At 53.6% G+C, this 25,253-nt stretch overlaps 1 protein-coding gene and 1 long non-coding RNA gene across 6 annotated transcripts in view; both read right to left on the reverse strand.

The window, feature by feature from the left end:
* Tmco4 (transmembrane and coiled-coil domains 4) overlaps window positions 1-25,046 on the reverse strand; it is a 75,467-nt gene extending 50,421 nt beyond the window's left edge. The window contains exons 1-6 of one of the 5 annotated variants that reach the window (XM_078025456.1): window positions 24,795-25,044; window positions 13,347-13,534; window positions 13,025-13,185; window positions 9,337-9,511; window positions 4,182-4,356; window positions 3,272-3,299 (exon numbers count right to left, since the gene is read on the reverse strand). In XM_078025456.1, coding sequence (XP_077881582.1) covers window positions 3,272-3,299; window positions 4,182-4,356; window positions 9,337-9,503 — 370 coding nt within the window. In that variant the 5' untranslated portion in view covers window positions 9,504-9,511; window positions 13,025-13,185; window positions 13,347-13,534; window positions 24,795-25,044. Of the gene's footprint in view, window positions 1-3,271; window positions 3,300-4,181; window positions 4,357-9,336; window positions 9,512-13,024; window positions 13,186-13,346; window positions 13,535-22,684; window positions 23,068-24,794 lie in introns of all 5 variants that reach the window. The other 4 variants (XM_078025457.1, XM_040288012.2, XM_005317534.5 and 1 more) reach the window with 4 other exon arrangements.
* LOC144367916 (uncharacterized) lies at window positions 6,626-9,329 on the reverse strand. Its single transcript, XR_013427535.1, has 2 exons — window positions 8,329-9,329; window positions 6,626-8,241 (listed from the first exon to the last, which is right to left on the reverse strand). It is a non-coding gene; the product is annotated as an uncharacterized LOC144367916 (long non-coding RNA).
* Window positions 25,047-25,253: the final 207 nt, after the last annotated feature.

Genomic DNA, 25,253 nt, shown 5'->3' on the forward strand with positions numbered 1-25,253 from the left:
CTTGACCTTGGACTTAGCTTCTAGAACTGTAAGAAATTAAACTCTGCTCTTTACAAATAGCCCGACCTCAGGCATTCTGTTACAGCAGCACCGTCACAAAGACAAGGACCGAAAACGAGCTGTGGGGGTGAAGTCCTAGAGCAGCACAGGAAGATCCGAGCCCAGCGGGTCTGAGTGGGCCTGAAACCGCGTATTTCCGCCTCAGCTCCGGGTGCTGAAGCTGCTGGTCCGTGGACCACGCTGGAAGGAGCAAGGGCTTAGGAGTGTTTTTCTTTTTCTTTCTTTTTTCTTTTCAACTCTAGGATAGATAAAGAACTAGAACTAGGATAGATAAAGAACAGTAAAAAACCAAATAACCCAATCAACAAATGGGCCAAGGGACTGAAGACACTTCAATCAACAAACATATGAAAAAATGTTCAACCTCTCTAGCAATTAGAGAAATGCAAATCAAAACTACTCTCAGATTTCACCTCACTCCAGTGAGAACGGCAGTTATCAAGAATGCAGACGACAACAAGTGTTGGCGAGGATGAGGGGAAAAGCACACTCAGACACTGCGGACAGGACTGCAAACTGGTGCAGCCAATCTGGAAAGCAGTATGGAGACTCCTTGGAAAACTGGGAATGGAACCACCCTTGGACCCAGCTGTCCCACTCCGCCATCTATACTCAAAGGACTTAAAAACGGCATACTACAGGGACACAGCCACGTCAATGTTTATCGCAAGTCAATCCATGATAGCTAAACTGTGGAACCAACTTAGATGCCCTTCAGTAGATGAATGGATAAAGAAGATGTGGCATATACACACAATGGAATATTACTCAGCCATAAAAGAAAATAAAATCATGGCACTTGCAGGTAAATGGATGGAGTTGGAGAAGATAATGCCATGTGAAGTTAGCCAATCTCAAAAAGCCAAATGCTGCATGATTTCTCTGATATAAGGAGGCTGATTCATAGTGGGGTTGGGAGGGGGAGCATGGGAGGAATAGACTAACTCTAGATAGGGCAAAAGGGAGGGAGAGGGAGGCCGGGGGCAAGGGGGTAAAGAAAGAAAGAGGGTGGAATGAGACGGACATGACTACCCTAAGTTCATGTGTGAAGAGGACGCGGTGGTGGGAATGTACTCTGTACACGAGCAGAGCTCTATATGTGTAATATGTAATGTGAATCGTAATGCGTTCGCTGTCACAGACAACAAGTTAGAATACAAAATTACAAAAGGAATAAAGAAAACTTATGATCTTCATCACTGAAGCCTTCGAGCCGGTGACCTACATGCCACCTGGTGGTGACCGCACTACACAGAGGTTAGTGGGAAAGCCACGTGAGGAAATAGTCCATAGGAACCTGAGGAAGTCCCCGCTCCCTCTATTTTTAGGATCTCTGACCCTCACTTCACAAACAAAAGGGTCATCAGAGAAGCACAGGACCCTGAGGCAGGACCCTAACACCCTTGCGGCTGGCGCCAGGCAGCGGGGACTTCAGAGCGGAGCTGCTGCTCCTGGTCCCCCGCTCCTCGGCCCCCACACCTGGTGTCTCTGCCCCAGAAGGACCTTTGGGGGCAGCCCCTCACCGGCTCTCTGCTGCTGGCCTCCAGGAAGCCCTGCTCCTCACCCGGCCAGCTACAACCCACCTGGCTGCCCCGCGTGCTCCCCCAGGCCCTCAGAGCCGGCCACCTGCTGCTCACCGCCCTCCCTGCAGTCCCTCCACCTGCCACCTGCTCCCCCCCCCCCACCGCAGCCTGGGTGGGGAGCCGTGGGGAGCCGGCAAGGTTTCCCGTCACCTGGCCAGGCGGTGGCTGGGGACTTCCTTTCCATCCCCCGTGCCCCCTCCCTGCTGGCCACCTGAAAACCCAGAGGACTTGGAGGCCAACCTCGCTTTAGGGGACAGAAGGAGCCGCACTTGACTCACAGCAGAGCCCAGGGTGGGGGAGGGGAGCAAAGAGGACGGGCGCCATGGGGAGGGGAGGCGCTCGGCAGGCAGCCTGGGTGGCCAGGGTTGAGTGGTGGCCCCCCCAGAAGATAAGTCTGTGTCCCAGAGCCTGTGAGAGTGACCTTGCCCGGAAATAGGGTCTTTGCAGATGTAATCAAATTTGAGGTCTTGAGGGGATGTGTGTGTGGTACCGGGGATCCAACTTGGGGCACTCTGCCACAGGGCCACATCCCAGCCCTTTTTAAATTTTTATTTGGAGACAAAGTCTCACTAAGTTGTTGAGGCTGGCCTCCAACTTGTGATCCTCCTGCCTCAGTCTCCTGAGCAGCTGAGATTACAGATGTGCCCTCTTGCCCAGCACAAGTGTCCTTTCAAGAGATGCAGAGAGGAGAGGAGAGGAGAAGCCACAGGAAGACGGGGCAGAGACGGGGTGAAGCAGCCTCAGGCTGAGGTACGATGCCTGGAGCCAGTGGAAGCTGAAAGAGACAAAGGACCCTCCCCTGTCTTCTGAGAGATGGGGCGGACACCTTCATTTTGGACTTCAAAAGATGGTGAAAGACTACATTTCTATTGTTCAAGCCACACAATCTGCCCTAACTTGCTATGGGAGCCCTAAGAAATAGCGCAGGTGAGTCCCACAATGTCACTTGCTGAGCAGCTCTGGATAAATTGCCTAACCTCTCTGAGCTCATTTATGGATGGCTTTCTCACCCATAAAATGGGGCAGTAGGATCCATTTTATTAATTCCTTCAATGGACATTTACCAAGTAGGAGCCACATGCCAGGTGCTGAGAGCGCAAGGGACAGAGAGCGCAATCCGCTCTGGGAGCTGCCAGGAGGCGGAGGCTGAAGCCATACTGGGGGCTGTTGAGCTGCAAGGGCAGGTGGGGACAGGGGCCAGGGACGAGAGCCACCGTGGAGGGGCAGGTCTTCCTCCCAAGTAGCAGGGAGGCCTCGGGCAGGTGGAAGCAGGGAGGCCAGCCTGGTCAGATGGGCTGGAAGGTTATTTGAGACGCAGGGTGGACAGCAGGCTACCAGCCAGCGTGACCAGTGAGGAGACTCCAGTGGTCACCTGGGAGGAGGTGAAATGGCTAGCATGGGGCCGGCGGGTGTCGGGACCGGGGCTGGATCTGAGTCACTGGGAGGGAATGGCCCAGGAAGGAGCTTAACAAGCCCCAAGGAGCTGGGCAGGGTGCAGCAGGGTGTGCGGCTCACCCCGGCGGCCTCCCTGCGCCAGGAGGCCTGGGGACCGGGACACCCACGCGGAGGCTGCCAGGGCTCCCCTGGCCGGTGGCACCCACACTCACCAACTTAGCACCTCCACTTACCGTCCTTGAGTGAGAAGCTCAGAAGGTCCTGGGGAGAAGAAACAGGTGTCACTGACAGCTGACCGGCAGCTGAGCGAGGGTGTTCTGTCATCCTGTCTAGGGCCCACCCGGTCCCCAGGGAGCAGAGGAGGAGGGGAGGGCTGCTGATCCGTAGGCCTGTGGCCCCACCACGGAGCACGTTACCAGCTTCTGCCTGTCCTAACTGCACACAGAGCAGGTGAGTGACATGCCCAAGGGCACACAGCAGAGCGGCTCCTTCAGGAGAGAGGCAGCTCCAGCAGCTCCAAGGTTCGAATCCTGCCTCAGCTACTTATGGCTGTGTGATCTTGGGCAAGTTACTTAACCTCTCCCTGTCTTGGTTTTCTTAACGATAACCTGGGGATGGCCATACAGGTTGAGCATCCTTCCTCCAAAAAAAAAAAAAAAAAAAAAAAAAATCCAAAATCTGAAACTTTTTGAGCAACTACATGATACCACCGTGGAAAATTCCAGGTCAGGAAACTTTGTTTCGTGTACTAAATTTTTAAAAATGTTGTATAAAATGACCTTAGGTTCGACCCGAGTCCCGTCACCACGAGATCTCATCCTATGTGTGCAAATATCCTAAAACCCATAAAAACCTGAAATCTGAGACAGTTCTGGTCCCAAGCCTGGATGGCGGCTCCCGTATTGCCATCTCGGAAGGCTGTCTGGGAATTCAGTGCCTTCGTTTCTGCAGGGGATCAGCACCTATTAAGTGCCACGTGAGTACAACACCTGGGGTGGATCGTCACAGTGCCGATCCAACGCAGGCTATGACCGTGGGCCACTTTACCTTGAGCCACCCGCCCCACTAAGAGCGATGTTCAGACTGACGTGGAGGGGGAATATTGTGGCACTGTCCCCTGGGAGTGGCCAGGTGCCAGCCTACCTGCGTGATGGCCCCCAGGCTGCCCTGCAGGGCGGGGTCCTTGGATATACTCTGAGCGAACAGCTCTGCCCCTTCGCTCCCCAGGCCGCTGGTGAAGGCAGTCATGGTCGGCAGGACGGCTTCGGACAGCGCCAGCCACCTCACCAGGCCCGTCACAAACTCGGTGCAGAAGGAGCTGCAAGACGGGCACCGCTTAGACCCCGGGCTCGTGGGGACCGCCTGGCCAGCCGGAGGCCGGGTCCCGGGAGAGCCAGATGTGGTCTCTGGTGAGGTTCAGGGCCGGGGAGACGCTGCAGTAAAGAGGCCACCCCAGGGCCACCGGACTGTGAGGACAGAGCGGGGACAGGTCCTGGGGAGTCCCACGAGGGAGCCCCCAGGCCCCTGCGGAGGAAGAGCCCTGCACCAGGTGTGCTCAGGTGAGCCCCCAGCACCGGCTCTGCCTGGGGGGGAGACTGTGGGCATCGGGGTGACTCGGCCCCCAGAGACCAGTAGGTCGCCCCCCCCGGCACCCGCCCAGCCCACTCCTCGGTGCTGCTGCCGGCCAGGAGAGACGCCAGGAGCCTAGTTCAAATCCTGGCCCCCCCTGCCATGGAGGGTACCAGAAGAAGCCGGTCTGAAGGGAAGACCATCAGGGCTGCCCCCGATCAAGGCCTGGGTGGGCAGAGCTGCCATGCGTCTCCAGGGGAGACCCAGCTGACCCCCGGGGAGTTCTCAAGGTGGGACGAGGGTGGGCCTTCATACCCTTGTCCGCCAGTCATGGACACGGGAACCCCAGGGAGGGGGCAGGATCCTGGGCAAGGTGGCTCCCTGGGCAGGCAGACCCAAAGGGGACAGACAGCTGAGGGCTCTGCTGGCCACCTTCCCTCGAGCCTGGAAGGGGAGCTGGACAGCGTAGCCCCTGGGAAAGTCACTCGGCCTCTCTGTGCCTCAGTGTTCTCGAAGGCACAATGGAGCAGGTGGAACAGGAGAGAGTCAGACCCCGACGTCCAGCCCGGGGAATCCTGGCTCCCTTGGTGACAGCCTTGTGTCCCTACTTTACCTCTGTTTCTCCCCTCTGCTGTAAAATGCAGATGATAACCGCACCTGCCTCGGAGATAAGCTGGGGAGAGGAAGGACAGGAGCAGGGCCTGGCTCCTGCAGAGCTGCAGCCAACGGCAGCCCCGGCTACTGCCTGCTGCGGTGATAGCACGGGCCCAGCCCCTGCCGGCTCCTGGGATCACCCGGGTGGCTGTGGCCTGTGCAGGCCTGACTTAGGGAATGACCGAGCCAGGTGAGCATTGCTTAGGGTCAATGTATATCAGGGATGGCCCAGGGCCAAGGGCAGGGGCCAGGCCTGGCCTTGTTCACAGAGAGAGTCTTGGATGAAGAGAAGCCTCTGAGAACAGGAGCAAAGGATAAAGAGCACGGATCTGGGTCCAGCCCCATCTGCCCCCGGCCGTGGATCCTGGGCCAGCGACTCCACTGATCTGTGCCTTGGGCGCTTTTTTTTTTTTTTTTTTTAAATTTTTAATCTGTAAAACACTGGAGATAGCGAGGAAACCTATTTCATGGGGTGGTTGGAATGATTCAGTGAGCGTTTGTCATGTGCTTAGGACAACATGTGGCACACAAAAGCCACCATAAACATACTGTATTCACTGCGTAACCATGGCAGATTTTAAGTCACAATTTTTGCAAAGAAAAGTGGGGCGTGACCATTATGTGAAGCTTTTTTGGTTGGTGCTGGTGTGACTTAAAGATCATCTATTACTTAAACGGTCTTTGGGGCAAGATGAGGACGCTGGGATACTTGTGAACATTCCTTAAGGTGGTGGTGCCGATTATGCGATGAAATTCACTATTTCTTTATCACCCACGTGAATTAATACATATCTATGTAAAGTGTCAGGACAGCAATTTATCAAATGACAAACAGCAGGCTGGTGGGGCCCCGGTCACTGCTGCTGGCAGGGTCGGTGTCCGGTTGGAGTACATGAAAATCAAGCAGCAACGGCAGATGGCAGAGTGACAGCTGCAGTCCCCGCGCCAAGAGCTTCACACGCGATGCCCTGTTCCATTCTCACCCAAACCCCTCGGGGTGAGAGGCACCCTGGTGCCCCATTTAGAGACACGGAAACCCAGACCTGGAGACGAAGTGACAGCTCCAGGTTCAGACCTCCATCTCTTGGAGCTGGTGGCCACACTCACCTATCTCAGAGGCTGACCCTGCCTAGTGACAACTGAGCTCCACCAGGTACTGGTCACCCCCTGGGCAGGGGCATGGACGGGCCACTTTGCCCTCCCTGACGTTATAGGTGAGCGCCTGGGCTGCAGAGGCCCTCATGTCCCCTCCTGGGAAGGGGCAGAGCCCCACTGGAATCTGGGCTTCCCCACTCCTGGTCCAAAGCTCCTCACCCTCAACAGAGGTCAGTAAACCGCAGCCCTGCAGGACACTGGCCCATAACTTGATCTTATAAATAAAGTTTTATTGGCACACAGCCACACACATTCCATTACAGACTGCGCACGGAGGCTCTGGGGCCCCAGCAGCAAAGCCGAGTACTGCAACCCAGGCCCCTGGACACCAGGAGCCTAAAGCCTCCGACCCTTGGCAGAGGAGTTGCTGACCCCCACTCTGGCCCACCCATTTCTACATTTTTAAAAAATAAATAGAATTATTGTAAGGAAGAGCATCCATGACGCCTGCAGCACAGATCAGAAATAAATATCACAGAGGTTTGTTGTGCTCCACGTGGCCCAAAACCACCACGGGGTGTTTCCTGAAGATCACCAAAAGCGACAGCCCACCTGGACTTTAAAAAGGTGGAGGTTTTAAAACACTCGCTGTGTGCCTCAGAAGACAGATCAACCCCTGGCAGCAACGGCTTCCTCAACGCCCTAAGGCAGGGCCACAGCCCCTCAGCCTCCTGAGCCCAGAAGGGTCCCTGAATGAGGGTGACAGGGGACCGGGGACGGCAGCTCACTGCCCGGTGCCCTCCTGGGCGGTGCCTGGGACAGGGCTGGCACACAGTCCCGGTTCATAAGCGTCTGTTTCTGGCAGGAAGGTTCGCAGAGCTCTCTCTGGCCACGAGCTGGTCTATGAGGAGGGGGTTTCTCAGGAAGGGTTCTCAGGCTAGGGAAGCTTCCAGAAAGAGGGAGTCTTCCAGCCTGGCACAGGTATGGGCCACGGCTGGGAACGCACTGGCCTTTTGCAGGGGATGGAGACAGGCTGGCTTGGGAACAGGACGTCTGAGGTGTTTTCTAACCTGTAGACAGAGGAGGGCGCTGCCTTGTTAATTATTGCTGTTTTTGCAAAGCTGGGGGCCAACCCAGGGCCTGGGCATGTGCTTCATTATCAACGAGAACACCTGAGACTCACTGGGCAGCGGCTCTGGGATGGGTAGCAGGGGCCATCGACTCATCCCTCTCGGATGGTGGCACAGGTGGTGCTGGTAGTTTCTCTGCAGCCATAATTCCCCGTCCCCTTCTTTCTGGCCAGCAGAACCCACCTCCCATGATGGCAGACACCTTTATTGGTTCCCAGGTCCCTTGGTAGCTGAGGCTTGTGACTGAATCTAGCCAATGACACACAAGGAAACCTTCTTGAGGGATTCTAGGAAAGAGTTCTTCCCGCCCTCCTTCTTCCTGCCTTGAACCTTGTCCTTTTGCAGGTGTGATATATGGAGCTGCAGCAGCTATTTTATGATCAGGGGAGGAAGGCCAAGAGAACTAGAGAGCAGTCAACCCCAAAGACCTTTTGAGGTACCATGTCAGTCCTGGGACTACCTATTTTTTGACTTCTTGCTCAGTGAGAAGTATAAAACTCCTACTCTTTATTTAAACTTATTTTAGTACTGCACCCTATTACTTGCAGCCAAAATACCCTGACTGGTAGGAATGAGTTCCAGGAAACCGGGGCAACAAAAATAAGATCAGAGGTAGCAAGCCACCATTGCCATGATTGAGCACTTACTATGTGCTAGGCATTAATCCTTGTCATCACCCTGCAGGATGGGAGTGACCATTCCACTTTGACTGCGGCCTCAGGAAGGTTAAAAAACCTGCTCCAGGTCACGTGCAGCTGGCAGTGGCAGAGTCAAGATTTGAATCAGATTTGAGTCAAACACCTGCAGAACGCCTCCTCCTTGCTTACGACGCTATCAGTTACCTGCGTTCCTCTTCACCAGCTTTTACTAGATGTCTTGGCCACACCAAGCAGAGTGCAGGGTCCAGGGACTCAGAGATGGGCAAGGTGGCACCTGACCTCCAGGAGCTCTGACCGGAGGGTAGAGGGTCTAGAAGAGTTCCAGGGCTCTGTGTGGTGGCCGCCAAGGGTCACAGCCTGAGCAGGTGGGGGCAGGTTGGGAGGGCTTCCTGGAGGTGGCCCCCAGGGAGACGAATGTGGTCAAGTGCTCAGTCCAGTGGAGAGACAAAGAAGAGAGACCAAAGTCCTCAGACGGCTCAGGCCCCGAGTGGCCTACTCCTGAGGGCCACCAAGTGTGGGGGGTGTCAGATGCAAGAACTTGTCCCTGTGTCCCCAAAAGTCTGCTCCGTGTCCTGTAACGACGTTTCTGGCCTCCTACGCTCTCCCCTGGCCTGGGCCTTTGAGGCACAGTTAACCTCCTGTCTCTGCCTCCCCCTGACCTCTACCAGCTCCCACCTCCACTCCCGCCTCCCCGTGTCCCTCTGCCCTCCCGCTGACATTAAACACAGCACCTTCTCCAAGCTGAGATTCTGCTCCTGCGACACCCTGACTGGGCCTGTCACGGCACTTCTCATGTCTCTCTGCCACTGCCACACCGGCCGGGTGGTCGCCCCACTGTGTGTAAGCACCTTGGGGGCAGCAGCCAGGCCCTGTGCTCCCGTTTCCCACACGGAGGTGGCGCTCACCAAATGCACAGGTCGTGAGATCCGTCCCCCAAGGACTGTGACCTCCTCAGGGAAGACCTTGCCGGTGCCATTCTTTTTATTTGCATATGTCTTCCAAGTAGCTGGCGCACAGTAGGTGCTTAAAAATGGCTGGGGAAGTTGCGGGTGAGTGGATAACTGAGGGGTGTGACCGCGGGTCCCTTGGAGGCAAGGACACTGGCTCCCCATAGGGCCCCCAGGACCTGCCAGGCTGCTCGCTGTCATCATGGGAAGCAGCGAGGCCCTCCCTTGGTGACTCTGAACTCACCTCTGCTCAGGTTCCGGGAAGAGCTGGGACAGGGAGATGGCGCAGAGGGCGGCATAGGCGAAGCGGTTGGCCTCCGTCAGCTCGCGGCCCAGGGGCGGATGCGGCTCCTCGGCAGCGGGCTCGGCCTCCGAGGGCTGCCTGGGGCCTGGCCTGGTCCCTGCGGCCATTCCCAGTCCTGCAGGAGAAGAGCCTGTGAGGGGTGCTTCCAGGGGGGCAAGGGCCACCGGGAGGGGACACAAAAATCATGAGCCATAAAGGAAAAGATGGATCATTAGACTTTGTCAGAGCAGAGAGTTCTGTTCGTCACCTTCAAGAGGGTGACCCTGCCCCCCCCCCCACCGCGGGGGATCTTCAACAGGCGCATTGACAGGGGTTTGTGTCCGCGGGGTGCACACAAGGCCTGGAAGCGATTAGGAAAAAGAAAGCATGCGAACTCCAAAGTGGGCCTCCCGGGAGCACTGACAGAGGCTCCTGGGTGAGGGACGGTTCTCCATCTCGACCGGGCGGTGGTAATGAGTGTGATTCTATTTAACAATCACTGAGCTGCGAGGGAAGGCACAGGCTGGGCCAGACAGCCCTGGGTGTGAATGCAGCACCTTCCCCTGGTAGACAGGGACCCCGGCAGCCCATCTGTCTCGCTTAGATTTATTTGCCTTCAAATGGAACCAGGCACAGCTCCCTGGAGGAGCTATGAGCAGCAGACGACAACCCCTGTGCGCTGGCGCTCGCAGAATGCTTGGAACACAGCCGGGCATGGGTTTCATGAGTGAAGAAGCCATGTGGGCTGGGCGCGGTGGTGCACGCCTAGAGTCCCAGTGGCTCGGGAGGCTGAGGCAGGAGGGTCATGAGTTCAAAGCCAGCCTCAGCAGCTTAGCAAGGCCCTAAGCAACTCTAATAAAATATAAAAAAGGGCTGGAGATGTGGCTCAGTGGTCAAGTGCCCCTGAGTTCAATCCCTGGTACCAATTAAAAAAAAAAAAAAAGAACCAAACAAATAAATGAACTGTTCAGTTGGTGCCTAACTCAAGGAATAATAACCGAAGCTGGCCGGCTGTGGTTTTGTTTCTTTCTGCAGCCATTGCACACCGAGCTCACCCCAGCCCGGGGCTGTGATGTCACACACATCTGTCCAGTGTGCTGAGGCCAGCTGCCAAGGGAGGAAACAGGGGCAGAGGAGAAATAACTGGACCCAGGCCACACAGCCAGCAAACGGTGGCCTGACAGAGCCACGCCAGAGCTCCTGGCCCGCCACCTCCTCTTTTGAATGGTTGTCCCATTGACAAGAGCTTTCTTGTCTAACAACCACACCCTACGCCGTTCTTGGTCCCTAACTTTGTTGCCGCCCAGCTGAGCAATGGCATTTTTTGTTTTTTGTTCTCGAACTATTACTTGTATAGAGGACTTATTTAGACAAATAACTAATATTTCATTGGTTTCCAAAATAATTCAGAGGTCACTAAAAGCAACAAATCAACATTCCTTTTTACAGCAAGTTTGTTTGCCAAGCACTTTCCAGTCCATTTAATTCTCACTAGTGCCAGGCAAGGGTAAGCAGGGCACAGACGAACATGATTTCCTCCTTCGAGTGAGGAACAGGCCCAGAGAGGCCAAGCCACTTTCCCAAAGTTACACAGTGAATAATTGATGAGATCCAAATCAGCCTTCTGACTTTAGACCTCAGTTCCTCTACGTGAACACAGGGATCTTTCCTTTCTAGTTTCCGGTGGAGACACTGGAAGTCAACCTGCAAAACTGATTTCCAATGGCGTGGTCCAGGAAACTCAAGCCTGGGATAAAGTGTGGATTTCCCTGATTGGAGGATCAGCCCACAGCATGGTGGTGGAGAAAGGGGACACTATGAGCCACGTGCTGAGGCCACACCGAGTGTGACAGCAGCATAATGTCAGCACACTCAGCAATTTGCACTCCCCTGAGCGACGCCCCTGCACCATCTGAGGGCTGTGGTAATTGCACCAATTACCCAGAGGAGCCGGGGCTGGTGTCTGGGCAGCCCCATGTCAGTTCTTGATTCAAGAAAAAAAAACAGCCTTCCATTGGAGAAGTATGACCTGGCTTGCTCAGGGGACACCGGGACATGCTTAGCACCCAAAAAGCTCAGCTCAGGCTGAATCCATTCCACACACACGACTCTCTAGGCCTCCCGCAATGCATTCCCCCACAGCAGCCCAAGCGACCTTTCTGTCATATCTATTAGTCTAGCCACGCCCCTGCTTAGAGGCTACCAAAGTCTCCCCAGCAGGGCAGGCCTAGGAAACCTGCTCCGTCTGGCCCCAGCTGCCCAGGCCTCCACCTCGCCCCCCGACTGCCTGTCTGGCTCACTCTGCTTCGGCCACACTGGTGGTCTTTCTGCTGGTCAGTGTGTAGGCTGGTCTCCTCCCCTGAGCCTCTGGCCTGCTGTTCCCTGACCTCCACCTCTGGGCTCAGCCTGAAAGCTGCCTCCCCTGACAGGCCCTTCCTGAGCCCCCAGCTGAAGCATCTCTGCCCCTCTGTGCCATCGCCCTGTTCTATGTGTTCCCCCAGCTTCCCGGGCAGCCTGGGGCACCGCAGGCGTCTGCCCGAGGCCTGTTGGAAGAACGGAGGGGAGAGCAGGCCACGTGCAAGGCCTGGCCTGGCCTCGGACGGGTCAAGGGACCTCTAACGCTGTCCAGTCCCTCCTCTCTGGGGGCTTCTCTGGTGGGAAACAGGCAACAGCACACCAACACCTAGTGGAACAGGAAATTAGCTACTCGGTCACGGGTCACCGACGCAGAGGTGGTAAGTGGTGGAGGTGTGGCTGCAGGATCGGGGTCTCCACAGCCCCTGTGGACAAGGGAACATCAGGCAGGAAGAATCAGGGTGGGCGGGGCGGGGGGACTGAAGTGCAGCCACAGGAGGCGGTGACCGCTCTCTGCAGGGGCAGGGTGGCATTCCTTTCTGTCCAGGCCTGCAGGGGGCTGGGGAGGCCGCCCTGGGTGGACAGAGGGAGGAGGGGGCGCCAGGGGAGATGACAGAACAGTGGGATAAACGCTGTGACCCAGGAGGTGGAGGGGCCCAGAGGGGCGCTCAGGCCCCACATTGACTCCTGGGGAAGGGGACAGACAGGAGCCCCGACAGGGCGGGAGGAGCAGAAGGTATATTCTGGGCAGAGGGGAAGCAGGACCCAGAGGTGGAAGGAACCATGCTCTTGAAGAACCAAAAAGATGTCCAGCACAGCCAGGGCGTGGACAGTGGGTAGGCATGGGGGGACGGGAAGAAGGGCGTGCCCAGGGTCACGCCCCGGGAGCCCAGACACCCAGGCAAAGTGTTCAGACTTATCTGTGAAGGTGACAAGTTATGCTGGGGACACAGGCAGGGTAAGTGGGCCCTCAGGGTCCTATTTCTACAACTTCCTGAGTCGATACTAATTTAAAAATAAAAGTTAAAAAAAAAATAGTAGGATGTCTGTGCAGAATTTTACACCTATTTTCTGAAGGTCTAAGTAAATCACCAATAAATTCCTAATAAACATGGCCTGGCGCCAGGCACCTTGCTCCATGCTGGGGACGAAGACCAGAAGGACAGAGGACTTCCCTCCGGGAGCCCCGGAGCCAGCGAGGGACAGCACAGAGCAAACCCCCAAGCTCTGAAATAAGACGCGTAAACAATGGCCAGGGGTTCTGAAGGAGAAAGAAACCTTAAGAGTTACTCACTGAGGTTTCAAGAAACAACCGTGGGCCTCCCCTCTCTCCGAGTCCAAAGGCAGGCTGTTCAGCTTCTGGATGGTTCTTCAGAGAAAGGTGCAAATCGCCTTGGGGGAGCAAACCAGAAAAACCAGCCTGTGGGTCCATAGGGCGCCAGGCCTGGAGGAAACCTGCAGCGGGGGGAGCCAGTTAGCCTGCAGCCTGCCCCGCCGACACCCCTCTGGGCCTGTGGCCCTGCGGGTCCCTCCATGGGGCCTTTCTGGGCAGGAAGCAGGCAGCCCCCACCCACCGACCATTCACCAAGTGCCAGAGCTGGGCCTCAGCAGCGCACCTGGCTTAGCCTGGGCGCACAGATGTCATCCACACCCGTGTTCTGGTGCCCAGCTGCGTGCCGACGTAGAGGGTGCTCAGAGAACGCTGGTCATGGGAGCGAAGGCCCAGGGTGGCTCTCAGGTTTAAGCCAGGGTTAGATTTCCATGGCTCTCTCTCCCTGCAGGAACCCATTCCCACGCCAAACTTCTGATGGGAAGGTGAGGGGACCGACAGATGAGGATGTGGGAACACGCAGTTAGGAGATTAATTCCATACGATGGCCCCGCTGTGCTGACCCCATGTGCGTGCGCTCGTTTCCAAGAAGCAAATGACCTGCAGCCCTGACTGGCTTAAGCGGACAGGATGTATGGCCCGTTTCTCAGCAAACTATGCGCTCACTGCAGGAGGAAGGCAGCCCCAAGGTCATGCTGATAGGAGGAAAACCCCCGAGTTATCCTGAAGGAGACGGCTGTGACCAGTTCCTGAAACTCTGGGAGACACGGGTGGTTCCTCCTAATCTTAAAATCTGTAGGAAGGTATGGTTCCGAATCCAATGAGAGATAGGAAGGGCGGCAGAACAGAATAGACATTATGATTGCTGTATGTATATAGGTGACTCTATGACCAGTGGGATTCTGCAATCCGTACCATCAGAAAAATGAGAACTTATACCCCAATTGTTTCAAATGTATGAATTGCCAAGATCATTGTAATGTCATGTGTAGCTAATGAAAAAGAAATAAAATTAAAAAAAGAGAGCTGCAAAAAAAAAAAAAAAAAAAGAATCCAGTTAGAGGTGGGCACGGTGGCACAGGCCTGTGATCCCAGCGGCTCAGGAGGCGGAGGCAGGAGGACCGTGAATTCAAACCCAGCCTCAGCAATTCAGAGAGGCTGGCTGTCAACTCAGTGACACCCTGTCTCTAATTAAAAAACAGGCTGGGGATGTGGCTTGGTGATCCAGTGCCCCCGAGTTCAATCCCCCCGGTACCCCAAAAAAGAAAAAGAAAGAATCCAGTTAGAAACAGTCAGCATGGGCCAAGGTGACCTACAGTTGCCATGATAATGGGGACTTGAAAGCCTGATGTCACCCTGCTGTCTGTCAAGTCAGAAGGTGGACCTGGACGGGGCTCTCTGGAAACTTCTCTGGAGAGGATTCCCAATAAAAGTGGAGTGAGTGCAGGAGACGCATGTTGTCCCTCTCCTTTAAGAGAGGAGCCACTCTGTCTTGTCCCCACTCAGGCACTGTGAGTGTCCCCTTTCCCCTGGCCCTTTATAAACTCGTTCCCGCTAATCTGAGGGACATGTCTGCGATCCTTCTGACTTGATTGCAAGAATCAGGGTTTGAAGAAGGGGTCTTCACGGTACCTCAGTGTCTTGGAAGGTTCCATCTCCGTGACAGGAAGGGACATGCAACAAGGGCCAAGAGTCTGGAATTACCCAAGGGCGGCTCCAGGGCCCCAAACCAGGGCACCTCAAAATGACTACAACATCCTCCCAAATCATCCCTGAAAGATGATATCAGAGAGATTTCTGTGTTTCTCACATTTTCTGCCATAAACACATATCGCTTCTGAACTCTCTAGAAAGTTTTCTGGAATACCTTTATCTGCAGGAACAGACATGTTCCAGGAAGCTGGCAGAGGAGGGAGGGAGGCTGGATTCTGGATTATGATATTTTTTTTTTCTGTATGTGTTTTTTTATGTTTTGTGAATTTTCAAAAATTGAGTAATTTTCAATTTTAAGATCAGAAAAAAAAAATTTAAGTGACAATATTGTGCGCTGGACTGTCCCACAGTGGCCGGCAAGAGTCAGCCCTGTGCCTCTCTTCCCAGCTGTGCTCGGTGACGGTGGCAGTCTGAAATCGGCACAGCGGGCGCACACCACAGGACTGGCGAGCGCTGCATGTCAGGGCTTGCTTTTATCCTAGACAGGTGGCTTACCAGCATGCCAGTATAATGCCTGTTTTACAGAGCCAAGAGGCCAGAGGGTGGTACTTCCAAATGTTCACGATCATGGTCTCTTGGTGGCAGGGGCCGAGGGACTAGAGGTGATTAGTTTTTGTTTAATTTTTTCTGTATTTTTTGCATTTTCTGCCAAGCATTTAGTGGTGGCTTTTATAACGGAAAAAAGATAATGAATTAAAAATAACCCTGCTTTCCCAAACCCGGAGGGGAGGGTTTTAGAAGGTCCCGGGCCCAGGTGGCCAGCCAAGCCAGGCCACTGAGGTCATGACACGTGACCTGTTGTCAGTAACAAGAGTGGCCAGGTGGGAGGGAAAGATGGAGGCAGCTCTCGGCCGTCCATCATGGTGGATGGGGACAAGGGCACCGGCTCTCTGGACTGTCTGGGTGGATGGGCTGAGCTGTGGGGGAGGGATGTGTCACCTGTACCATGTGTACTGATCCGATCCAGGGGCCAAAGTTAAGATGGCGTTCTCAAATGGGTCTGACAGGCCACACTGATTTGAGACTCTACTGGGTTCCTGTGGCTAGAAAAAGATCCCGCCGGTCTGGCCAGCAGGACCTCTGCAAGTCCAATGTGCACAGGCTGGTCCAGCAGCACCGGGGAGGAAGTCACTGATGGAAGGAGTGGACCCTCCCCGGGGTCTTGTCCCCACCCAGGCACTGTGAGGCCACCCAGGAACTCCACGAGGCCCACACTGGACCTGGGAGAGCACTGACTACAGGGAAACCATAGATCCGGAATGAGAGTGGCCGAGCCCACGGCTGGACGGCACAGCCCAGACTGGGGTGGACAGGGAATGTTCTGGAACAGGACAGCCTCATTCTGTAGCTGTACAGTTCCGACTTTTGTTTAGTGAGTCACATCCACCACCAAAGAAAACGCTGACTGAATCTTTTGTCAGTCCCGGGGGTGGGGGGGGTGGGGGGGTGGGGGGGTGGGGGGGGTGGTGGGGGGGTGGGGGGGGTGGGGGGGTGGGGGGGTGGGGGGGTGGTGGGGGGGGTGGTGGGTGGGTGTGACATTCCACAACCCCTGTCCTCACTTTACTCCAAAGCTCCCGTGTAGGGGCTGGGGACAGATGCTGCGCTGTGGGCAACCAGCGGGATCTCTTCGCAGCAGATGAAAAAACACTCAACTCAGCGTGGAGGAGGCAACCAAATAAAGTCAATATTGTCCTTGAAAAATCGCTGAAATTATGCTCAAGTCTGCCTGACCTAGGTCTTCAGAGGATCGCACGCAAGAATGAACTCGTTTTTTCCAGCTGTGGCCTCCTCCACACCCCCAGCAGTTGGTGCAGATCAAGGTGAAATGTGAATGGTCTGTGTGTGGCGGGGCAATGTTCCTCCTTCTCCTATTTCTGGTCACAGTTGAATTTTAACACGATTCTGCAGTGCAGTCAAATAACTAACAGAGAGATGGCTCCCGTGTCTTGGGCAGGTAGAAGATCAGTTGTTTCGAGGTAAGGATAAGGAAAAGCATTTAGCTAAAGACATCTCAGCTGAAAATTGAAAAGAAAAATAACAAAACAAAAAGTCGGTTGTTTGAAAAAAAATTAAAATTGATAAACCCTTAGGCATTGATAAACCCTTAACCTTCCTCTGCTAACAAAGAGGAGCAAGGAAACTCAAATTACTAACATCCATGATGAAAAAGGAAATATCACAACAGACACTACAGAAATACAGAACATAATTAGAAATTATTTTGAAAATTTGTACTCCAATACAATAAAAAATATTGAGAGCATCGACAAATTTCTGCAGTCATATGATTTGCCCAAATGGAATCAGGATGATATACACAAGTTAAACAGACCAATATCAAGCAATGAAATAGAAGATGCCATCAGAAGCCTACCAACCAAGAAAAGCCCAGGACCAGATGGATACACAGCTGAGTTCTGCAAGACCTTCAAAGAAGAACGAACACCAATACTCCTCAAATTATTCCATGAAATAGAAAAAGAGGGAGCACTTCCAAACTCATTCTATGAAGCCAATGTTACCGTGATTCCAAAATCAAAGACACATCAAAGAAAGAAAACTTCGGACCAATATCTCTAATGAACATAGATGCAAAAATTCTCAATAAAATTCTGGCAAATCAAATACAAAAACATTAAAAACCTAGTGTGTCACGGTCAAGTGAGTTTTAACCCAGGGATGCAAGATTGGTTCAACAATCAATAAATGTAATTCATCACATCAATAGACTTAAAGATAAGAATCATATAATCACCTCAATAGATGCAGAAAAAACATGTGACAAAATACAGCACCTCTTTATGTTCAAAACACTAGAAAAACTAGGGATAGCTCAATATTGTAACAACTATCTACACTAAGCTCTAGGCCAACATCATTCTAAATGGAGAAAAACTGGAAGCATTCCTTCTAAAAACTGGAACAAGATAGGATGCCCTTTTTCACCACTGCTATTTAACATAGTTCTTGAAACTCTAGCCAGAGCCATTGGACAGATGAAAGAAGTTAAAGGGATATGGATAGGAAAAGAAGAACCCAAACCATCACTATTTGCTGACAACATGATCCTATACATAGAGGATGCAAAAAAACTCCACCAGAAAACTTGTAGAACTAGTAAATGAATTCAGCAAAGTAGCAGGATATACAATCAACATCCTATTTACAATAGCCTCAAAAAAAAAAAAAACTTGGGAATCGACTTTAATGAAAGAGGTGAAAGACCTCTACAATGAAAACCTCAGAATGCTAGAGAAAGAAATGAGAGAAAACCTTAGAAGATGGAAAGATCTCCCTTGCTCTTGCATAGGCAGAATTAATATTGTCAAAATGACCATACTACCAAAAGCACTATACAGATTTAATGTAATTCCAGTCAAAATCCTAATGGCATTCCCCATAGAAACAGAAAAAGCAATCATGAAATTCATCTGGAAAAATAAGAAACCCAGAATAGTCAAAGCAATCCTTAGCAAGAAGAGTAAATCAGGTGGCATCGATGTACCAGACCTTAAAATATATACTACAGAGCAATAGTAACAAAAACAGCATGGTATTGGCACCAAAATAGACTTGTAGACCAATGGTACAGAATAGAGGACACAGAGACTAACCCACATAATTAGTTATCTCATACTATTTTGGACAAAGGCACCAAAAACATACATTGGAGAAAAGGTAGCCTCTTCAACAAATGGTGCTGGGAAAACTGGAAATACTCATGCATCAAAATGAAATTAAGCCCCTGACTCTAACCATGCACAGAACTCAACTCAAAGTGGATCAAGGACCTAGAAATTAGACCAGAGACCCTGAGCTTAATAGAAGACAAAGTAGGCCCAAATCTTCATCATGTTGAATTAGGCCCTGACTTCCTTAACAAGACACCCTATAACAAAAGAAATAAAATCAACAATCAATAAATGAGATGGATTCAAACTGAAAAGCTTCTTCTCAGTAAAAGAAACCATCAGTGAGGCGAAGAGAGAGCCTACAGAATGGGAGCAAATCTTTACCACACGCACATCAGACAGAGCACCGTTCTCTAGGGTATACAAAGAACTCAAAAAAAAATGATAATAATCCAATCAATAAATGGGCCAAGAAGCTGAACAAACACTTCTCAGAAGAAGATATACAATCAATCAACAAATATATGACAAAAGGTTCAACATCTCTAGCAATTAGAGAAATGCAAATCAAAACTACTCTCAGATCTCAACTCACTCCAGTGAGAATGGCAGTTATCAAGGATACAGAGGACAATAAGCGTTGGCGAGGTTGTGGGGGAAAAGGCACACGCACACGTTGCTGTTAGGAAAGGACTGCAAATTTGTGCAACCAATCTGGAAAGCAGTATGAGGATTCCTTGGAAAACTGGGAATGGAACCACCATTCGACCCAGCTATACCACTCCTTGGTCTATACCCAAAGGACGTAAGAACAGCATACTGCAGGGACGCAGCCACATCAATTTTTATAGCAGCACAGTTCACGAGAGCTAAATTGTGGATCCAACCTAGATGGCCTTCAATAGATGAATGGATTAAAAAAAAAACTGTGGCATATATACACAATGGAAAATTACTCAGCATTAACAGAGAATAAAATCATGGCATTTTCAGGTAAATGGATGGAGCTGGAGAATATAATGCTAAATGAAGTAAACCAATCCCAAAAAACCAAAGGCCCAATGTTTTCTCCGATATGTGGATGCTGATCCATAATGGGGATGGGGGCAGGGAGCATGGGAGGAATGGAGGAACTCTGGATAGGGCGAAGGGGAAGGAGGGGAAGGGAGGGGGCATGGGGGTAGAAAGGTTGGTAGAATGGCATGGACGTCATTACCCTAGGACACGAATGGTGTGACTCTGCTTTGTGTACAACCAGAGAAATGAAAAATGGTGCTCTCTATGTGTACTATGAACTGAAATGCATTCTGCCGTCAAGCACAACAAATTAGAATAAATTAATAAATTAAAAAAAGAAATCCCAGCTGAGGGGTTGAGCTACAGTGCCGTCCTCAGGCCAGAAACTCTAGATGGGAGTTGGAAGGTAAAATACACACAGCCCCGTAGGAGAGAAACCCGTTCATCCCGCACTTCTATCTGGAAGCCAGATGTCAAGTCAGCCAGGCGTCTCTGGAGGTCTCCATGGCAACGGTTCGGGCACAGAAGAACCCAGAGTTTTGGACAATCGCATGGTACAAGCAGGAAAAGAGACGCTGACCCAGAAGGAGGATTGTCACCCCCACTCTCACTTCAGCAGCCTGCGGGGTGGGCAGGAGGGTAGCACGGGACAGCGACCTGGCTGCTGCCATCAGGGTGGACGCCCAGGCTGCCTTCTTCCCTAGGGTGCACCCTGGCACAGGCCACTGCATCACTCCTGTGGGTCACACGGGGCCCCTCTCCAGTCCCCTGCCCCCAGCCTTTGTCATTCATCATGTCACATCAGGGGAGTGCCACGTCAGACCAAGGCAGCGAGGCCACAGCTGACCCCGTAAGCCCTGGTCCTCTCCTGCCTGTTCCAGCCACGGCACCCTGACCCCACTAGGCACGGGTATCACGGCCTGTGCACTGGCTGCTCCCAGGTCACATGGAGAGTCCCTGCAGGACTTCACTAAGCCACTGTGACCCCAAGCTTCCTGTCCCACCCCTTGCCCATGGCTTTGCTGTGTCCCCAGTACCTGTCACAGTCTGACCCATGAAACCATTTACAGGTCTTTGCTCATGGCTTATTACCTCTGCCCACTTACGTGTTCAAGGACAGCGGGCACTTAGGGACATCTGCTGAATGAAGGGTGGTTTCCACTTGAGATAACCGAAAAATTATCTAAGAGGCACATTTGCCTGGGGAAGAAGCGAGGGAATGATAAACTGTGATGACTGCTGGACCTTTTGGTTTTCAAACTGCTCTGCAGAGCCCCGGGGTCTTCTCTGATCCTGGGGGACGAGAGGGGATGCAGAGCCCCCGGTACACACCCCCCTACCAATTATGACAGTCAGTGATCCTGCGACACCACTTCTGAATTCACTTTCAAAAGAACTGAAGGCAGGTGATCGAAAGGTATTCACCTACCATGTTCAGGTGGCAGGCACCAGGGCCGAGAGGCAGAGGCAGCCAGGTGCCCCTGGCTATGAATGGATACATAAAACGTGGCACAGACACAATGGAACATCATTCAACCCTGAAAAAGGCAGGGAATTCCAACCTGGTATAATATGAGTGGAGACTTGATGAAATACGCCAATGGAAAAAGACAGAACTGGCGTGGTCGCACGAGAAAGGCGGCTATGGGGGGCAGGGATGGGGAGCCGGGGGCTGTCACTTAATAGGTTTGGAGTTTCAGGTCTGAAAGTCCAAGAGCTCTGGAGACCTGGAGCACAAAGGGGTGAATATCCTTCACACTGGGGAACTGCACACAGAAAACCCTTGTCCAGGTAAATTACACGGGACGAATTGTTATCACAATTAAAAAACCTTGGTGGCCGTTAGTCACCTGCTGTGTCTTTGAAGCTTTATCTCCTTTCCTTTCAGCAATCATTTGAGGGCAGGTGCTACTATCCCCATTTTACAGGTGGGGACAGAGAGGTCTTGAGGTCAAGGTCACCGGACAGGTAATGTGGTATTTAAACCTGAGCCTGGGTCTTAGCCTGAGGCAGCCACCTTGAGTCCCCTGGCACCTGCTTTATTCTGGTCAAGTTTACATCCTGGGGTGGCCCCCAAAGACTTCAAACACCATTTGAAAACCGGTAAATTTGATGAATCTCCCTGGTCCCAGCTGTCCCCTGGCTCACACGTCTCTCCTTGGCCAGCCCAGCATGGTAGTGATGGCCTTGTGGGTGGCCTTCCAGCTACCCTCAGCCCAAGCGTACTCCTTGGCTCCAGCCCTGGGGTGGGGGTGGGGGGGTTCCCACCTAGGCCTCAGCTCTTCTCTCGCTCTGGGTCCCCATGACCAAGTGGCACCTATTCTCATGATCCTATTTGGAAGAGACAGCTGTCCCCATTGTGTATGGGACAAAACTGAAGCTCACCAAAGTGGAGGTCCCGCCGCTGACAAGTGGCAGTCCCCCCATGCGTGTGCTAGGCCTGTGTGACTCAGACCTCAAGTTCTTCCTCGCCTCACTGAGGGGGCTTCGGTGCCTTGGATTGTCCAGCCTGGCCCTGGGACAGCACTGGCAGAGAAGGCGCTCAGTCCCTGGGTGCTGAGACAATCAATGCCGCACCATCACGGCTGAGAAGTGGCTCCCCGTAGTTTTTGGAAGGGCAGTAATTTTACATAAAGACAGGTCCCCGCTCCCCGCAGGTGGGTTTCATCACTGGGCATCTGCTTAGCAAACTCAAACCCATTCCTGGAAGTCACACGGGCTGGTGTCCAGGGGACAGCCAGACATCCATCCCAGCAAGGAATGTAAAATTCCACCCTGGGTTCAACCTCTTCAGATCTTCCTGCACTAGGGGCCTGGGTCATTTGCACTGTAAATTTGGGTTGAGCTAAAATCTAAGGAATGAGGAGGTGGTTATTGGGAAAAGAGATAAGGAGCCCCTGCAAAGGCCCAGAGGAGGCAGGACAGAGAGTGCAGGCCTTACGGTCCCTGTTACAGGATTTTGCTCTTTTCTGCTAAGTAATCAGGAAGCCACGGGGGAGGAGGGGGGTTAGGCACTAGGTGGCACAGCCACACAGGTCTGGCTGCCAGGTACAGAGCAGCTAAGGGGTGGGGGGGTTGGATTCCCATTGCAGCCCCTGCTGTCTGTGGTGACACATTCAAGACAGGAAGACCCACCCCCATCTGCAGTTTACAACACAGCAGTGTTTACAAAACACCCAGGAGGAATGAAAGGCCTTGATAATCCGCCACCAAATGACATTCCTCAGGTCCCATATCTGCCATATCTGTAGCCCTGTGGTACCTGTGTCTGTGACCAGAGAGATGGTTTCAGGCTTAAAAGAAATTCTCCGGGTTCCAACCTTCACGGGAAGCACCGACTGAGCTGTGGCAACCCAAGTGGTCAACTGCGCCCACCCCACCACTCGGGGACCTTGGGTCTAAAGCCAAGAGGTTCCCAGAGCACCAGACACTGCCCTGTGCCTTTGGTGCCTTTAGGTCCTTTGATCCTCAGGACAACCTTGCAGACGGGTATTTTACAAATGAGGTTCCTGAGGCGCTCCAGAGAGGTCGTCTTGCTTAAGACCATTCAGGAAGAGTCAGGCCAGGAGCTGAGCCTGCCTGTCTGCGGCTGAACCAGGCTGCAGGGTGGTCGTGCTGGCTGAATCAGGCTGCAGGGTGGTCGTGCTGAAATGCAGAGGAGTGGGGGGGTGGGGGATGGGTGTCCGTTTCTGGAGCCAGGAGGGAGCTCGGCCTCCTCACCTGGAACTCAGCCACCCCCACCTTTGCCTCTAACGTTTCTTTCCTGGGAGCAGCAACAGGTAATGGAGTCACCCGAGCCTCTAAAGAAATACACCCTTGCTTAGGCCAGAGGTGTGGCTCAGAGGCAGGGCACCTGCTTAGGGTGCACACACGGCCCTCAGCTCCATCCCCATCACAAGAAAGAAAGAAGGGAAGAAAGGAATATGCCACACACCTTGCTTACATCTGACAGAGGCCACACTTTGCCCTGAGTGCCGTCATTTACAAAGCATCTTGACAGTCTCATTGGTGTTATGAAGTATTATGATCCCCATCGTGTAAGAAAACAGAGATCCAGAGAGGTATAGGAAGATACCCAAGGTCACACAGCTAGGAGGTGGCAGCGCCAGGTTTGCAGCTCAAGTCTCCAGGTCTTGTAGTGCTCCCTTGGGACCACTCTCCACTCACTCCCCCACTCTCCAAATCTCTGGGGAGGGGGACAGCTCAGGCTGGTAGAAGCAGCTGGAAAGAGGCCTTTGAAGGCCTAAGGCTCAGAGGGCTTAATGCTGTTCTACCAGCCCTGAGGGAGGCTGCATCTCCTGCCCTCTTTGTATAACCCTCTTTAGTTGGGAAGGTTCCCATGGTCTCTCCTCTCTGCCCAGCTGTCCCTCCCCAGAATGAAGGGAGGTGTTTTATCTCACCCTCTGGAGTGTGCTCCTGAGCACAGGACTGGTTTTGATCACTCCCATATCCTAAGTGCCTAAGCAGTGCACAAACTGATACACAGTAGGTACTCAATAAATATCTGGTGAATGAATGAAGGAATGGATGTCCTGGAAGTTTAAAGCGTTTTCCTGTTTTCTGCAGTGTAATGAACACTTCAGGCAAAGAGAAGCAAAACATTCCCTAGAGACAGTAGTCTCTAGACGGAGACCGGGCTAGCCAGGCTCTACCAACTAGTGTGCCTTCAGGGAAGGGCGCTGACTGGACACTGGACAGACCAGTTCTGTGCCCAACCGTGACTCAAGCTCTGGAGCAGGAAAGCCAGGTTCTTATCCTCGTCTCCATCTTAGTCGTATGGTCCTGGGGAAATCCCTTCTCTTTCCCTGACTCAGTTTACCCAGCTATAAAATGCAAAGTCAGTAACAGTCATTTCCCTCATATAACTGCAGGCCACGGGGCGAGAAGCCACGCCCCCTGATACTGGGGACCTGGGCAGTTCTCCAGGCTCCCCGGACCCTCTTGGAATTCTCGGTTTGGGGTCCGCTGTGGGCCCAGGGGCTGCACCTGCGGCCTCGCTCCCCAGGGCGCCGAGGGGCCGGCGAGGTCAGAGAAGCCCAGCAACCGCGTGACCTTGGGTGGGCCCCTTCCTCCCGCGCCCCGCCCCGCCACGTACATTCATCCAGGGGGCGGTTGGGTGACCCCTAAAGGATCGGCAGGGCGCTGGGTCGCCAGGGGACGCCTGGGTGTTCGGCCGGGCTCAGTTTCCCCACCTGCCACCCGCCAGATTTCTAAGGGCACTTCCGGCTCCGAAAGCCAAGCGGCCCCGGCAGCAGCGTCCCCGCGGGGCGGTCAGGGCGCTGGAGCGCGGCCGCGGGCTGCGGGTCCGGTGCCGGGAAGGGCGCGGGGCAAAGGCCGGGCCGGGCGGGGGGCGGCGGCTCGGGTGCGCTTACCTGGGGGCGGCGGCGGCGGCGGCGGCGGCGACGGCAAAGGCCACCGGCTCCTCCTGGCTCCTCCCCGGCCCGCCCTCGCCCGTCCCAGCCGCCCAGCGCCGGCCGGTCCCGTCCGATCCCGTCCTGTCGCCTGCGCAGCCACCCGGGCCGGCAGCGGGGACGCGCGTCGGGAGCGCGGCCTCCGGGCTCGGTTTGCCCAAGACGGTCCCCACCCGCCACCCGCCGCGACAGGGGTGCAGCCCCAGGAAGTGACGGGCCAACCCGCCGCGCGCCGTCTGTGCGCTGGGCGTTCGCCCTGCAGGAAGCGGGACGGCGGGCTCCGGAGAAGGGCTTCAGGGGTGCGCCCCGCGGAAACTGCTGCACAGGGGCTCGGGGCGCAGGGAGACGGGAGGGCCCCGGAGCGACTCGGATGGAAAACCTGAGCAGTGCATTGGGTGAAATGCCAGACTCAGCCGTCCC

This window comes from Ictidomys tridecemlineatus, chromosome 11 (genome assembly GCF_052094955.1).
Source record: "Ictidomys tridecemlineatus isolate mIctTri1 chromosome 11, mIctTri1.hap1, whole genome shotgun sequence".
NCBI lineage: Eukaryota > Metazoa > Chordata > Mammalia > Rodentia > Sciuridae > Ictidomys > Ictidomys tridecemlineatus.